This window comes from Cricetulus griseus, unplaced genomic scaffold (genome assembly GCF_003668045.3).
Source record: "Cricetulus griseus strain 17A/GY unplaced genomic scaffold, alternate assembly CriGri-PICRH-1.0 unplaced_scaffold_2, whole genome shotgun sequence".
Taxonomy (NCBI): domain Eukaryota; kingdom Metazoa; phylum Chordata; class Mammalia; order Rodentia; family Cricetidae; genus Cricetulus; species Cricetulus griseus.
In genome coordinates this window covers 9,911,059-9,925,335 of record NW_023276919.1, presented here as the reverse complement: position 1 = coordinate 9,925,335, position 14,277 = coordinate 9,911,059, and the positions used below count along the sequence as shown (strand labels likewise).

The following is a 14,277-nucleotide window of genomic DNA, read 5'->3' as shown; positions in this document are numbered from 1 at the left end:
TGGGTTGATTGACATTACGTTTGGGCGTGGTGACATTCAAACTCTATTACGGGCCGGGTTTGTCCATGATTGACATTTCTTGTGGGTGGGGTTTATATCAAGATCCTCTCCAATTGGGCGGAGTTTTCGCTTTGACTGACATTTCTTCTGGGCGTGGTTTAGGTCCCCTCAATTTCACATTGGGCGGGGCTAATCCCTGTTTGACGTTTCCTGAGGGCGTGGTTAGACTAATGGGCTTTCCCTGTGGGCGTGGCTTCATGTTTAATTGACATTTCCAGAGTGTGGGGCTGACACCTGTGGCTGACACTTTCCTGAGGGTGGAGCTATACATGATTGACGTTTATTGGGGCGGGGTTTTTATCAGTGGATCACCCTGTGGGCAGCGCTGCGGCTTTGATTGACATCAGCACTTCCGGTGTCCCGGAATCCCCCGCGGGCGTGTCCCTGTTCCCTGGGGCGTCTCCTGGGCGTTCCCGGAAGTGGGCGTGGCCCCGCCATGTCCCTGCTCGGCGCCCTGCGCGCCACGCTCCTGGCCTACGCCGTGGGCGCCGCCGTCCTCTTCCGGCAGCTGCTGCGGCGCCTGCGCGGGGGCTTCCGGCCGCCGGGTGAGTCACGTGGGGCGCGCAGGGGCGGCGCGGGGGACCCGGTTTGCGCAGTAGCGGTTCGCGCCCCCGATCGGGGTCCATGGGGTGGAAAAGTTTTGCAAAGTGACCGGAAGTCCCTCTTCCGCCATTTTTCATTAGGGAAGGCATCCGGAAGTGCCTCTTTTGCGGTTTCTCTCTTCCCCCTCGTGGCCCGGTGTACTCTGGTCTTTTCCGGCCGCCCTGTCCCTTCACTGGGATCCCCGGATGTCCCGCAAACATCCGCACAGGCGAAAAAATGCGGTTTATCCGCATGCTGCGCGCTGTTAAACCGCAGTGCGATGTGCCAGTACCGGAAGTGCTCCCTCCGCCATTTTTATTGAGGGCGTCGTTCCTTTCGGGAACTTGAAGGTGATCCGCTGCGGATTTTAAAGCCGCCCGGAGCTCGGTTGTGGTTTGGGCGTTTCTGGGACGCCCTGTACATTCCCGGGACCCCCTGGTGTCCCCCAGATCTGTCTGACGCGGATACGATAGGGAATTTCCCAGCATGCCCCGCTCCCCCTATGAGCAATGGGATTTGCCAGCACCGGAAGTTCCGTTTCCGCCATGTTTATCGAGGGAACCCTGCATTGTGCATAACGGAAGCACCTGTTCTACAGTTTGGAAAGCCTTTTCCGGGCCCCGGAGATTTCTGGGGTTTTCGGGGGCTCCCGTTGGTTTCGGCAGGGTCCCCGGATGTCTCAGATCAACTCCCGGAGCCTTTAAACCCGGGCCTCCCCGCAAGCAGCGCCCGCATTTCCCGCAGCGGAATTTGCCAGTACAGGAAATGCCGCTTCCGCCATCTTTCTTGTTGGAACATTGGGGCCTGGCAAACGGAAGCGGCTGCCGTAGAGGCGATCCGGGGCCCGGGACGATTCCGGGGGTGTCTGGGTCGTCCGTTTCCTTCGGGGAGTCCCCGGATGTGTGATCGTTTTTTGCAGAAGCGGCGCAAAGTCGGGGTCTCGCCGACAGCAGCCCCCGTGTGTCCTGCAGGCCAATTTGCCAGTACAGGAAGTTCGCTTTCCTCCATCTTTGTTGATGGAACTTTGCGATCCTGGAACCGGAAGCCCCGTTTGTGATGTTTTCGGAGCTGCTCCGGAGCCGCGGACCGTTCCGCGCGTTCCCTGGGCTCCCGATAGCTTTGGGGGAGTTCCCGGGATGTCTCATTAACTTCCGGTGAGCCCCGTAACCTCGGGATTCCGCCCACGCTGCGCCCTATTTGCCGCAATGCAGTTTGCCAGCACCGGAAGCGCTTCTCCCGCCATGCTGCTTGAGGGCATTTTGCCTTCCGGGGACCGTAAGCGATTTTGCTGCGGTTTCCAGGGCCTCCGGCGTGCGGGGAGACCTCGGAGGGTTTCCAGGGATCTCGTTCCCTTTATCCGGGTCTCCGGACGTCCCCTAAGTGTCTCCCCACGCTGGCGAACCGGGCTTTCCCTGCATGCTGTGCTCCGCCCCGCGGCGACTTAGTTTGCCAGCACCGGAAGCGCCGCCTCCGCCATGTATGTTAGGGGCAATGTGCCTTCACTGCCTCCCAAACTTAGTCCCCGGGTGGCGGGTCGGGGGGTGGGGATGGGGCATCAGTGACGTCAGCCCCAGAGGGAATGTCGGGGGCGTCAGTGACGTCAGCCCCAGAGGTCATGGGGGGCGTCAGTGACCTCAGCCCCAGAGGACCAAGGGGGGCGTCAGTGACGTCAGCTCCAGAGGACCATGGGGGTCAGTGACGTCAGCCCCAGAGGTCATGGGGGGCGTCAGTGACCTCAGCCCCAGAGGACCAAGGGGGGCGTCAGTGACGTCAGCTCCAGAGGACCATAGGGGGGCGTCAGTGACGTCAGCCTCAGAGGACCATGGGGGGCGTCAGTGACCTCAGCCCCAGAGGACCATGGGGGGTCAGTGACCTCAGCCCCAGAGGACCATGGGGGGTCAGTGACGTCAGTCCCAGAGGAGGGGGGGTGTCAGTGACGTCAGCCCTGTCTCCCTCGGGTCCCCCAGTTCCCCTGGTTGACGTTTGACCCCCGGGAAACGGAGGCCTCCGGGGTCCCGGCCCCCACCGCGGTGTTGTTATTGTTTTGTTTAAAAAGAAGAAAAGAGAAAACGTGAGACGTGGGGCGTCAGACTCTAGTTTATTATAAAGGGCGGGAGAATGGGAGACGAGGAGGAGGAACAGGGTAAATGGCTGACGGCCACGGCCACGGCCAGTCACCATAGAGAGAGAGAGAGAGAGCATGGGTGGGGCACGGAGTAGCACAGAGAGCGGGACAGAGAGCGGGACAGAGGAACAGAGGAACAGAGACAGAGAGATAGAGAGAGAGAGACAGAGAGACAGAGAGAGACAGACAGAGAGAGACAGAGAGAGACAGAGGAACAGAGAGACAGAGAGAGAGACAGAGGAACAGAGAGACAGAGAGACAGAGAGAGAGACAGATGAACAGAGAGACAGAGGAAGAGAGAGACAGAGGAAGAGAGAGACAGAGGAACAGAGAGACAGAGGAACAGAGACACACAGAGAGAGACAGAGGAACAGAGAGAGAGAGACAGATGACCAGAGAGACAGAGGAACAGAGAGACAGAGGAACAGAGAGACAGAGGAACAGAGAGAGAGACAGAGATAGAGAGACAGAGGAACAGAGAGACAGAGAGAGAGAGGAACAGAGAGAGAGACAGAGGAACAGAGAGACAGAGGAACAGAGAGAGAGAGCCAGAGGAACAGGGAGAGAGAGAGACAGAGGAACAGAGAGACAGAGAGAGAGAGACAGAGAGAGAGGAAGAGAGAGACAGAGGAACAGAGAGACAGAAGAACAGAGACAGAGGAACAGAGAGACAGAGAGAGAGACAGAGGATCAGAGAGACAGAAGAACAGAGACAGAGGAACAGAGAGACAGAGAGACAGAGAGAGAGACAGATGAAGAGAGAGACAGAGGAAGAGAGAGACAGGAAGAGAGAGAGACAGGAACAGAGAGACAGAGAGACAAAGAGACAGGAACAGAGAGACAGAGAGACAGAGGAACAGAGAGACAGAGACAGAGGAACAGAGAGACAGAGACAGAACCAGAGAGAGAGACAGAGGAACAGAGAGACAGAGAGAGAGAGACAGACGAACAGAGAGAGAGACAGAGGAACAGAGAGACAGAGAGAGAGAGACAGAGGAACAGAGAGAGAGAGACAGAGGAACAGAGAGACAGAGAGACAGAGGAACAGAGAGAGAGAGACACAGGAACAGAGAGACAGAGGAACAGAGAGAGAGAGACACAGGAACAGAGAGACAGAGAGACAGAGGATCAGAAAGACAGAGGATCAGAGAGACAGAAGAACAGAGAGACAGGAACAGAGAGACAGAGAGACAGAGGAACAGAGAGACAGAGAGACAGAGAGAGAGACAGATGAACAGAGAGACAGAGGAACAGAGAGACAGAGGAAGAGAGAGACAGAGAGACAGAGAGAGAGACAGAGGAACAGAGAGACAGAGGAACAGAGAGACAGAGAGACAAAGAGACAGGAACAAAGAGACAGATGAACAGAGAGACAGAGGAACAGAGAGACAGAGAGAGACAGAGGAACAGAGAGAGAGACAGAGGAACAGAGACAGAAGAACAGAGAGACAGAGAGAGACAGACAGACAGAGTATCAGAGAGACAGAAGAACAGAGAGACAGAGAGACAGAGGAACAGAGAGACAGAGAGACAGAGAGAGAGACAGATGAACAGAGAGACAGATGAACAGAGATACAGAGGAACAGAGACACACAGAGAGAGACAGAGGAACAGAGAGAGAGACAGAGAGAGAGACAGAGGAACAGAGAGACAGAGAGAGAGAGGAACAGAGAGAGAGAGACAGAGGAACAGAGAGAGAGAGCCAGAGGAACAGGGAGAGAGAGAGACAGAGGAACAGAGAGACAGAGAGAGAGAGACAGAGAGAGGAAGAGAGAGACAGAGGAACAGAGAGACAGAAGAACAGAGAGACAGAGGAACAGAGAGACAGAGAGAGAGACAGAGGATCAGAGAGACAGAAGAACAGAGACAGAGGAACAGAGAGACAGAGAGACAGAGAGAGAGACAGATGAAGAGAGAGACAGAGGAAGAGAGAGACAGGAAGAGAGAGAGACAGGAACAGAGAGACAGAGAGACAAAGAGACAGGAACAGAGAGACAGAGAGAGACAGAGAGAGACAGATGAACAGAGAGACAGAGGAACAGAGAGACAGAGAGACAGAGGAACAGAGAGACAGAGAGAGAGACAGAGGAACAGAGAGACAGAGGAACAGAGAGACAGAGGAACAGAGAGACAGAGAGACAAAGAGACAGGAACAGAGAGACAGAGAGACAGAGGAACAGAGAGAGAGACAGAGAGAGAGACAGAGGAACAGAGAGACAGAGACAGAGAGACAGAGGAACAGAGAATCAGAGAGACAAAGAGACAGGAACAGAGAGACACAGAGAGACAGAGGAACAGAGAGACAGAGAGACAAAGAGACAGGAACAGAGAGACAGTGAGAGACAGAGAGAGACAGATGAACAGAGAGACAGAGGAACAGAGAGACAGAGGAACAGAGGAACAGAGAGAGAGGACCAGAGAGACAGAGGAAGAGAGACAGAGGAACAGAGAGACAGAGAGACAGAGAGACAGAGGAACAGAGAGACAGAGAGACAGAGAGACAGAGACAGAGGAACAGAGAGACAGAGGAACAGAGAGACAGAGAGACAGAGAGACAAAGAGACAGGAACAGAGAGACAGAGAGAGACAGAGGAACAGAGAGACAGAGAGAGAGAGAGAGACAGAGGAACAGAGAGAGAGACAGAGAGACAAAGAGGAATAGAGAATCAGAGAGACAAAGAGACAGGAACAGAGAGACAGAGAGAGAGAGACAGGAACAGAGAGAGAGACAGAGGAACAGAGAGACAGAGACAGAGACGAGAGAGAGAGCGCGAGAGCGTAAATGGGCAGGGCCCATCTTTAAAGGGGTCCTCTGCACCTGCCTGCAGACTTAGTTCCCATGGAACCCTGGGCTGACCAGGGTTCTGCCTGAGTGGATTCCAGCAGGTCACGGGGGCCAGGCCAGTCAATGCCTGAACCTTTCAGGTGGCGCCCGCCGCCCGGCTGGTTCGAGAGCTGCTGCCGACTGTGCGAGGTTCATTTATTGTAGTTTAACGAGCTGACCCCGCGTCAGCGCGCATCTCTCACGCGCGTGGTTAGAGAGGGACTCTTTGGTCCCTGGGGGCGGCGCGGGGGTGGGGTGGGGTCGTCGTTTATGATGAAGAAATTCACGTTCCATTCACAGAGCCGCGTGTTGTGGCCGCCTGGGGCCCAGGTGGGGGAATCGACAGGCGGGGCTTCCGGTTCCACAGTGACGTCATCTGCGGCGTCGCCGCGGTGCCCTCGCTGCAAACGGCCCTAGCTGTGGGGTGGGAGGGGAATTCTGCCTCGGGCCTTCGGCGGGGAGGGGGCGGCGCCCAGGCCCGTTTGCCCCAGGCCCGTTCTCCCTCTCGCACTGCGGCCTCTTCCGAGGAACTGCAATGCGCAGACTGCACTGCAAATAAGCAGCAGGTTCCCTGCCTTTGCCAGCACCGGAAGCGCCTCTCCCGCCATGACTGTTGAGGGCATTTTCCTCTTCCGGGAACCATAAGCTGCTTTGCCGCGGTTTCCAGGACCCCCGGAGGGCGGGGAGAACTCCGCGCGTTTCCGGGGATGCCGTTACCTTCATCGGGGTCTCCGGACGCCCCCAAACTGTCCCCCGACGCCCGGGAACCCGGCTTTCCCAGCATCCTGAGCTCCGCCCCCCGGCGACGGAGTCTGCCAGCACCGGAAGCGCTGACTCCGCCATGTTTGTTAGGGGCAAGCCACCTTCTGTGCCCCCCCCCTCACTCGCGGAGTCCCCGGTCGTCGGGGTTTTGGCAACGGAGGTGGCCTCGGCCTCCGCCGGTGGCGTTCAGCCCTCCGCGTTTGTCCGTGGTCCGTGCGGTCCGGGTGCGGTGAGGACACTGGAGCGCCCGACATCTTTCCCGGCCAGGACTCGGTTTCCCGTGATGCTTCGCTCCCTTTTCTGGGGGGGACCCTCTGTCCTCACGGGACCCGGGGCGGCCGCCATATCCTGCGGTGGCGCTCATCCTCATGGGAAATGTAGTCCCCACGGGAAGCTGTGGAAAAATGCAATGTTTGCAGTGGATGCGGACGAAAGTCCATAGTTCTGGGCTTGTGCCGGGTCGCAGAGCCTCATGGGAGATGTAGTCACCCCGGGAAGTGTTATAACGCCGTCTGTTTGACACCAGCGATAGCGCTGTGCATCATGGGAGATGTAGTCCCCACGGAAGGCTCCCGCTACCCCAAGTGTCCTTTGTTTTCACAGGAAACGTTCATACCCCCTTCCTTTCAGGCCCCAGCGGCGTCGCAGTGCATCGTGGGATTTGTAGTCCCCGCGGAGACACCGCGGGGTGGGGGTGGCGATCTGGGAACCTGGCCGTCCCATGTGTTGAGCGTGACTTCTCTGTCTTGGCGTTAACCGTGTGATGCGTCAATTGACTAAATGATAGGTGACAGCGCTGCGCTCCCTCTGGGATTTTTTTGTTTTTTTTAATGGAGTTTTCTGGGTGTCGCTGCAGTTTCGTTCAAATCACTGCGGAGCCTGGAAACGCTGTTGCTGCTGTTGACGTAGAACATCGGTCTTTTTATATAAATATAAATATGAATATAAACATAAATACAAATATAAATATACATAAATACATATAAATATAAATATAACACAAATATAATTAATATGAATATACACATATAATAAAATATGAATATACTTATGTAAATACAAATAAATAAAATAAATGTAAATATACATAAATATAAATAAGTATAAATATGTATAATTACACGTCATAAATATATAAATATAAATATATAGAAGTAAGCATAAATATAAATATAAACGTAAATATAAATATAATTAAATATAACTATAAATATACATAAACATCTATAAATATATATGAATATAAATATCAACATAAATATCAATATAGATATCAATATGAATTTAAATATAAATTCGAATATATGCACACATATATAATTTGGATTTTTGGAAACCTTAGCTGTGCTGTCACCTTTGAGACACTGGATTAAATACGCAAGGCCTTATCCACGTGGGTTTGATTCAAAAACTAATAAAGTTTTCTCTAAATAAAAACTAAAGAGGTGAGCGGTGTAACGGGAATCTCAGCCTCGGTGCTCACGGAGGCGCTAAGCCGAAGGAGATTAACGCTCGTTTTTGGTTTGCGACACCCGGGTCATTTTTATTACAACATCAATCAGGACACTGAGTAAATTTCGCGACGCCGTCTCCGATGTCGCTGGAGTGACGCGAGCAGTTAGCGGTGGGGACACTCCTCACGTCGTGAGTCACGGGCAGAGTCTACGTAGAAATTACCGCAGAGTGAGTTTCCGTTCTGAGTCCGTGAGCTGCGTGGTGTGGCGTCGACGCCTCTGCAGCCTTTGCCTAGTTGATCATTACAGGGCGCGGTGGTCGTTCATTGTCACTATTATCATTATAATTATTATTATTATTATGATTATCATTATCATGATTATTATCAGTATTATTGCTATTATCGTTATTATTGCGGTGTGAGATGATAAAGGCGGCGAGGACGCTTCCCAGGGCTGAGCGTTTACGTCTTTTGAGGTTGTAAATGGGGGAGGTTTTAAAAGGCCTCACTTCCTGCCCTCACTTCCTGCCCTCACTTCCTGTCCTCCCTTCCCGTCCTCACTCCCCGTCCCTCACTTCCCGTCCTCACTCCCCGTCCCTCACTCCCCGTCCCTCACTTCCCATCCCTCTCTTCCCTGTCCCTCACTTCCCGTCCTTACTTCCCTGTCCCTCACTCCCCGTCCCTCTCTTCCCGCCCTCTCTTCCTGCCTTCACTTCCCGTCCTCACTTCCCGTCCTCACTTCCCTGTCCCTCACTTCCCATCTCTCACTTCCCGTCTCTCACTTCCCTGTCCCTCACTTCCCGTCCCTCACTTCCCGTCTCTCACTTCCCTTCTCTCTTCCTGTCCTCTCTTCCCACCCTCACTTCCCTGTCCCTCACTTCCCTGTCCCTCTCTTCCCATCTCTCACTTCCCTTCTCTCACTTCCTGTCCTCACTTCCCTGTCCCTTACTTCCCTTCTTTCACTTCCTGTCCCTCACTTCCCGTCCTCTCTTCCTGTCCTCACTTCCCTGTCCCTCACTTCCCATCTCTCACTTCCCGTCTCTCACTTCCCTGTCCCTCACTTCCCGTCCCTCACTCCCCGTCCCTCTCTTCCCGCCCTCTCTTCCTGCCTTCACTTCCCGTCCTCACTTCCTGTCCTCACTTCCCTGTCCCTCACTTCCCATCTCTCACTTCCCGTCTCTCACTTCCCTGTCCCTCACTTCCCGTCCCTCACTTCCCATCTCTCACTTCCCTTCTCTCACTTCCTGTCCTCACTTCCCTGTCCCTTACTTCCCTTCTTTCACTTCCTGTCCCTCACTTCCCGTCCTCGCTTCCTGTCCTCACTTCCCGTCTCTCACTTCCCGTCCTCACTTCCGCCCCACTTCCTGTCCGCAGTGCTCCCCCGGCAGCCGGGCCGCGTGGCCATCGTCACGGGCGGCACCGCGGGCATCGGCCTGGAGACGGCGCGGCAGCTGGCGGCCCTGGACTTCCGGGTGGTCATCGGTGAGGTGTCGGGGGCGGCAGGGCGGGCAGGGCGGGGGCGGGGCCTGGCCTGGGGAGGGGCTCACTTCCGCCCATAGTGGGTGGATTTCCGGGTTCTCAGTGTGACACCACCGTGGGTCGATTTTTCCTGTTCCAGCCGGAAATGACGAGGCGACGGCGCAGGAAGTGGTGACGCGGATCCGGGCGGAGACGCAGAACGAGAAGGGTGAGCGGGGCGGGGCCGGGGCGGGGCCGGTGGTGTAGGAGGCAGTGGGTGGGAAGGGGCGGGGCTGGTGAGAGGGGCGGGGCTGCGCTGAGTGCCACCCGCTGACGCCACTATCCGCCCCGCCCCGGCAGTGCACTTCCTGTTCTGTGACCTCGCCTCCCTGGCCTCCGTCAGGAAGTTCGCCAGCGACTTCCTGTCCCTGGGGTTCCCGCTGCACGTGCTCGTGAACAACGGTGAGGGGCGGGGCCGGGCCAGGGTGGGCGGGGCCGTGGGGGCGGGGTGGGTGGGGCCACAGCTGCGTATGCAAATGAGACTCCGGGTCAGAGACTGAGATGCAAATGAGGCCATGAATATTCAGCGACCCAACCCTCGATATGCAAATGAGCCTCGCCTTGCGGTCCCTGGGGCTGGGCCGGGCTGATTTGCATATTCGAGTGGACATTTGCATATTCATGGGCCCGTTTGCGCCTCTGCATCGCCGGGGCTCAAAGGGGGAGGGGCATGCAAATGAGGCGCTCAGACAAGGAGCTGCAGGCTCCACCCACCGCCTCATTTTCATATTCATGGGTCATTTGCATGTCTCACGGGGTGGGCGTGGCTTCACCGGGACACACCACAAAGACAAACCGGCAGCTCATTTGCATATGCAAATGAGGGTCCTCACTCATTCCGTCCCCGCCCCCTGGCCTGCCCTTCAGTGACCTCACCCCGCCCACTGCATCCTAAAACCCTCCCCTCACCCCGACCCCGCCCCTCACGCCGGCCCCGCCCTCTCCCCGCAGCGGGCGTGATGCTGGCCCCCCCCGCCCGACCCCCGACGGCTTCGAGCCGCACCTGGGCGTGAACTTCCTGTCCCACTTCCTGCTGACGCGGCTGCTGCTGGGGCCTGCTGCGCGCGGCGGGGTCACGGGGTCGGAGGTCGCGCGTCGTCACCGTGGCGTCGGCCACGCACTACGTGGGGCGGCTGGACGTGGACGCGCTGCGCGCCAGGTGGGCGGGGCCGCAGGAAGGCGGGGCCCGGGGGCGGGGCCTGTGCAGATTCAGATCCCTGAACTACGGGCGGGGGCGGGGCTGAGCTAGAGGTGGGCGGAGTCAGCAGGAAATTGGCGGGACACACCCGGAAGTGGGCGTGGCTGGCAGAAGTGGGCAAGGGAAAAGCGGAAGTGGCCCTGGGAGGGCTCAGGGGGCGTGGCCTCTGGGGTCCTCAGGAGTGGGCGGGGGCAGGGGCTGAGGGGGCGTGGCCTGAGGTGCAAGGCCTGTGGCCCGATCAGAAACACGGAAGTGGGCGGGGCTGGCTGAAGCGGGTGTGACGGGACTGACCCCGCCCCCGCCCCGCCCCGCAGCCCCGCCCACTCCGCGCACGCGGCCTACGCGGCGAGCAAGCTGGCGCTCGTGCTGTTCGCCAGGCGGCTGCAGCGGCTGCTGGCGGCGTCGGGCGACCCCGTGACCTCCAACATGGCCGACCCGGGCGTGGTCGCTACCGCCCTGTACCGGGGGGCGTGGTGGGGCCTGAGGGCGGCGAAGAGCGCGCTGGGCGGGGCCCTGTTCAAGGTGAGGAGCACTGCGGGGAGCACTGCGGGGAGCACTGAGTGAGGAGCACTGAGCACTGAGCGAGGAGCACTGAGTGAGGAGCACTGAGTGAGGAGCACTGAGTGAGGAGCACTGAGCACTGAGTGAGGAGCACTGAGCACTGAGTGAGGAGCACTGAGCGATGAGCACTGAGTACTGAGTGAGGAGCACTGAGTGAGGAGCACTGAGCACTGAGTGAGGAGCACTGAGTGAGGAGCACTGAGCACTGAGTGAGGAGCACTGAGCACTGAGTGAGGAGCACTGAGCACTGAGTGAGGAGCATTGAGTGAGGAGCACTGAGTGAGGAGCACTGAGTGAGGAGCACTGAGCACTGAGTGAGGAGCACAGTGAGGAGCACTGAGCGAGGAGCACTGAGTGAGGAGCACTGAGTGAGGAGCACTGAGTGAGGAGCACTGAGCGACGAGCACTGAGTACTGAGTGAGGAGCACTGAGTGAGGAGCACTGAGTGAGGAGCACTGAGCACTGAGTGAGGAGCACTGAGCACTGAGTGAGGAGCACTGAGTGAGGAGCACTGAGTGAGGAGCACTGAGCACTGAGTGAGGAGCACTGAGCACTGAGTGAGGAGCACTGAGTGAGGAGCACTGAGTGAGGAGCACTGAGCACTGAGTGAGGAGCACTGAGCACTGAGTGACGAGCACTGAGTGAGGAGCACTGAGTGGGGAGCATTGAGCACTGAGTGAGGAGCACTGAGTGGGGAGCATTGAGCACTGTGTGGGGAGCATTGAGCATTGAGCACTGAGTGAGGAGCACTGAGTGAGGAGCATTGTTTGGGGAGCACTAAGGAGCACTGTGTGGGGAGCACTGTTCGGGGAGCACTGAGTGAGGAGCACTGAGCACTGAGTGAGGAGCACTGTGTGGGGAGCACTGTTCGGGGAGCACTAAGTGAGGAGCACTGTGTGGGGAGCACTGTGTGGGGAGCACTCTCTCTCTCTGACTCTCTCTCTCTCCCTGACTCTGACCCCGCCCCCTCCCCGCCCCCCCCGGCCCCGCCCCGCAGACCCCCGCCGAGGGCGCCTGGACCCCGGTCTTCGTGGCCGCCGCCCCCGAGCTGGAGAACCAGGGCGGCGTCTACTTCGTGGACGAGGCCCCCGCGGCGCCGCTCGGCCTCTCGGGAGACCCCGGGCTGCAGGAGGCTGTGGGCGGCGGCCGAGCGCGCCGTGGGCGTGGCCGGGAGGAGTGACGTCACCCAGGGCAGTGATTCCGGGAGGCCCCGCCCAACGACAACTCGGCCACGCCCAGGAGTGAAGACGGGGCGGGGCCGGGAGGTCGGCGAGGACGTCACAGGAACGGAGGCCCCGCCCCGAGTCATGACTGAAGGCTGTGGCGGTGACGTCACGGAGGCACCGCCCATTTCCCGGCCCCGCCTCCAATGGTCAATAAAGAGACTGAGATCTGAGTCCACTGCGTGGGGTTTGCGGGGGGCGGGGCCGGGGGCAGGAAGTCCCGCCCTCCGCCTGGGTGACGGTAGATTGACTGACACAACCCCGGCAGGAAGTCCTGCCCACGGCGCTGACTGACATTGTCAGCATGGGGCGGGGCTGCGGAAATGATTGACAGCTCAGGTGCAAATATAAGGTTTATTCCCGGCCCCGCACCCTGGAGAGCGCGCTGACGTCATCCTCGCTGACGTCACTTCCGGGCGAGCATGACGGCGAACGGACCCCCTGGGCGGCGCAGGGTGAGGTCGGGAAACCCCGCGGCTGCCGTCAGCGCCCGGAACTCCGCCTCCTCCCGCTCGCGCCCAGCGGCCTGGGCGAGCATGGTGAGTGACGTCAGCAACGCGGGCAGCGGGCCCCGCCCCCCGGGGGAGAGCACGGCCTCGACCAGGAGCAGGGCGGAGCCTGCGGGATCGGAGTGACGTCAGAGAGCAGGGGGCGGGGTCATAGAGATGGGCCCCGCCCTCCTCTCGAGGCCCCGTCCCTCCCTCCCCGAGACCCCGCCCCTCCTCCTGAGGCCCCGCCTCCTCACTGCACCCCGCCCCTCCTCCCGAGGCCCCTGCCCATCATCCCGAAGCCCCGCCCCCTCCTCACCGCGCCCCGCCCTCCCCAGCAGCTCCGCGCAGGCCGCGTCGTCCCAGTCGTGCAGAACCCGCGCCAGGACGTAAAGGTCGGCAGGGGGGAGGGGCGACCGGAAGAAGTCTCCTGGGGGCGGGGCCGGGACAGTTAGTGACGTCAGGGGCCGGAGAGAAAGTGTGGCGGGTGAGCGGGGATTCTGAGTGAATGACGGACAGGTGGGCGGGGCCACAACTGATGGACCTGAGGGCGGGGCTAAAGACTCAAATGGGCGGGGCTTTTCTCAATGATTGAGAGGTCCAGGCAGCCTAAGTGTGATTGACAAGTGGGCGGGGCTACAGTTTGACGGGAGGGCAGGATTGGACATTAAATGACCGATGGGCGGTGCTGAGGATGATTGACATGCGGGAACCACCCCCAGGTCCCGCCCCCGGAAGCCCGCACCTCCCACGAAGCGGACGCTCGGCTCCGCCCCCGGGACCCGGAAGTGCTGCTGGGCGGCGGCCGCGACCTCCGGGGTCTCGAACACGGTGACGCTGCTGCCGGGGTAGAGACGGGCGAGGGCGGCGGCCAGGGCGCCGGAGCCTCCTGGGGCGGGGTCGGTGAGAGGGGCGGGTCAGTGGGAGGGGGGTGGTCAGGAATGGAGTGAGGGGCGGGATCAGTGAAAGGGACGGGTTTTTCATGAGTGAGGTGGGCGGGGTCATGTGAGAGGGGCGGGTTCATTGAGTGAGGGGTGGGTGTCAGTGACGAGGGGCGGTGGTCAGATGAGAGGGGCCGGGTTGCATGAGTGAGGGGTGGGGTCAGTGAGAGGGGCGGGTCAGTGAGAGGGGCGGGGTCAGTGAGAGCGGGGCGGGGTGCAGTGAGAGGGACGCGGTCAGTGAGAGGGGCGGGTTCATGAGTGAGGGGCGGGGTCAGTGAGAAGGACGGGGTCAGTGAAGAGGGGCGCGGGTCAGTGAGAGGGACCGGCGGTCAGTGAGCAGGGGCGGTGTTCATTGAGTGAAGGGGCGCGTCAGTGAGTAGGGGCGGGTTTGCATGAGTGAGGGGCGGGGTCAGTGAGAGGGGCGGGGTTTCATAGAGTGAGGGGCGGGGTCAGTGAGAGGAGGGCGGGGTCAGTGAGAGGGGCGGGTTCTATGGAGTGAGGGCGGGGTCAGTGAGAGGGACGGGGTCAGGTTGAGGGGA

At 59.0% G+C, this 14,277-nt stretch overlaps 2 protein-coding genes across 2 annotated transcripts in view; one reads left to right on the top strand and one right to left on the bottom strand.

The window, feature by feature from the left end:
• Positions 1–451: 451 nt before the first annotated feature.
• LOC113838539 (dehydrogenase/reductase SDR family member on chromosome X homolog) lies at positions 452–12,482 on the top strand. The gene is given in 9 exon segments (XM_027434166.2): positions 452–605; positions 9,184–9,291; positions 9,428–9,496; positions 9,628–9,729; positions 10,279–10,302; positions 10,305–10,378; positions 10,380–10,486; positions 10,840–11,047; positions 12,084–12,482. Coding segments are annotated over 9 exon segments (984 nt in total). The 5' UTR covers positions 452–496; the 3' UTR covers positions 12,267–12,482.
• A 167-nt stretch (positions 12,483–12,649) lies between these two features.
• Positions 12,650–14,277, bottom strand: part of LOC113838540 (acetylserotonin O-methyltransferase-like) — a 6,600-nt gene continuing 4,972 nt past the window's right edge. The window contains exons 4-6 of the mRNA XM_035453753.1: positions 13,543–13,686; positions 13,117–13,227; positions 12,650–12,927 (exon numbers count right to left, since the gene is read on the bottom strand). Of these exons, the coding sequence (XP_035309644.1) occupies positions 12,716–12,927; positions 13,117–13,227; positions 13,543–13,686 (467 nt within the window). The 3' untranslated portion in view covers positions 12,650–12,715. The remainder of the gene's footprint in view (positions 12,928–13,116; positions 13,228–13,542; positions 13,687–14,277) is intronic.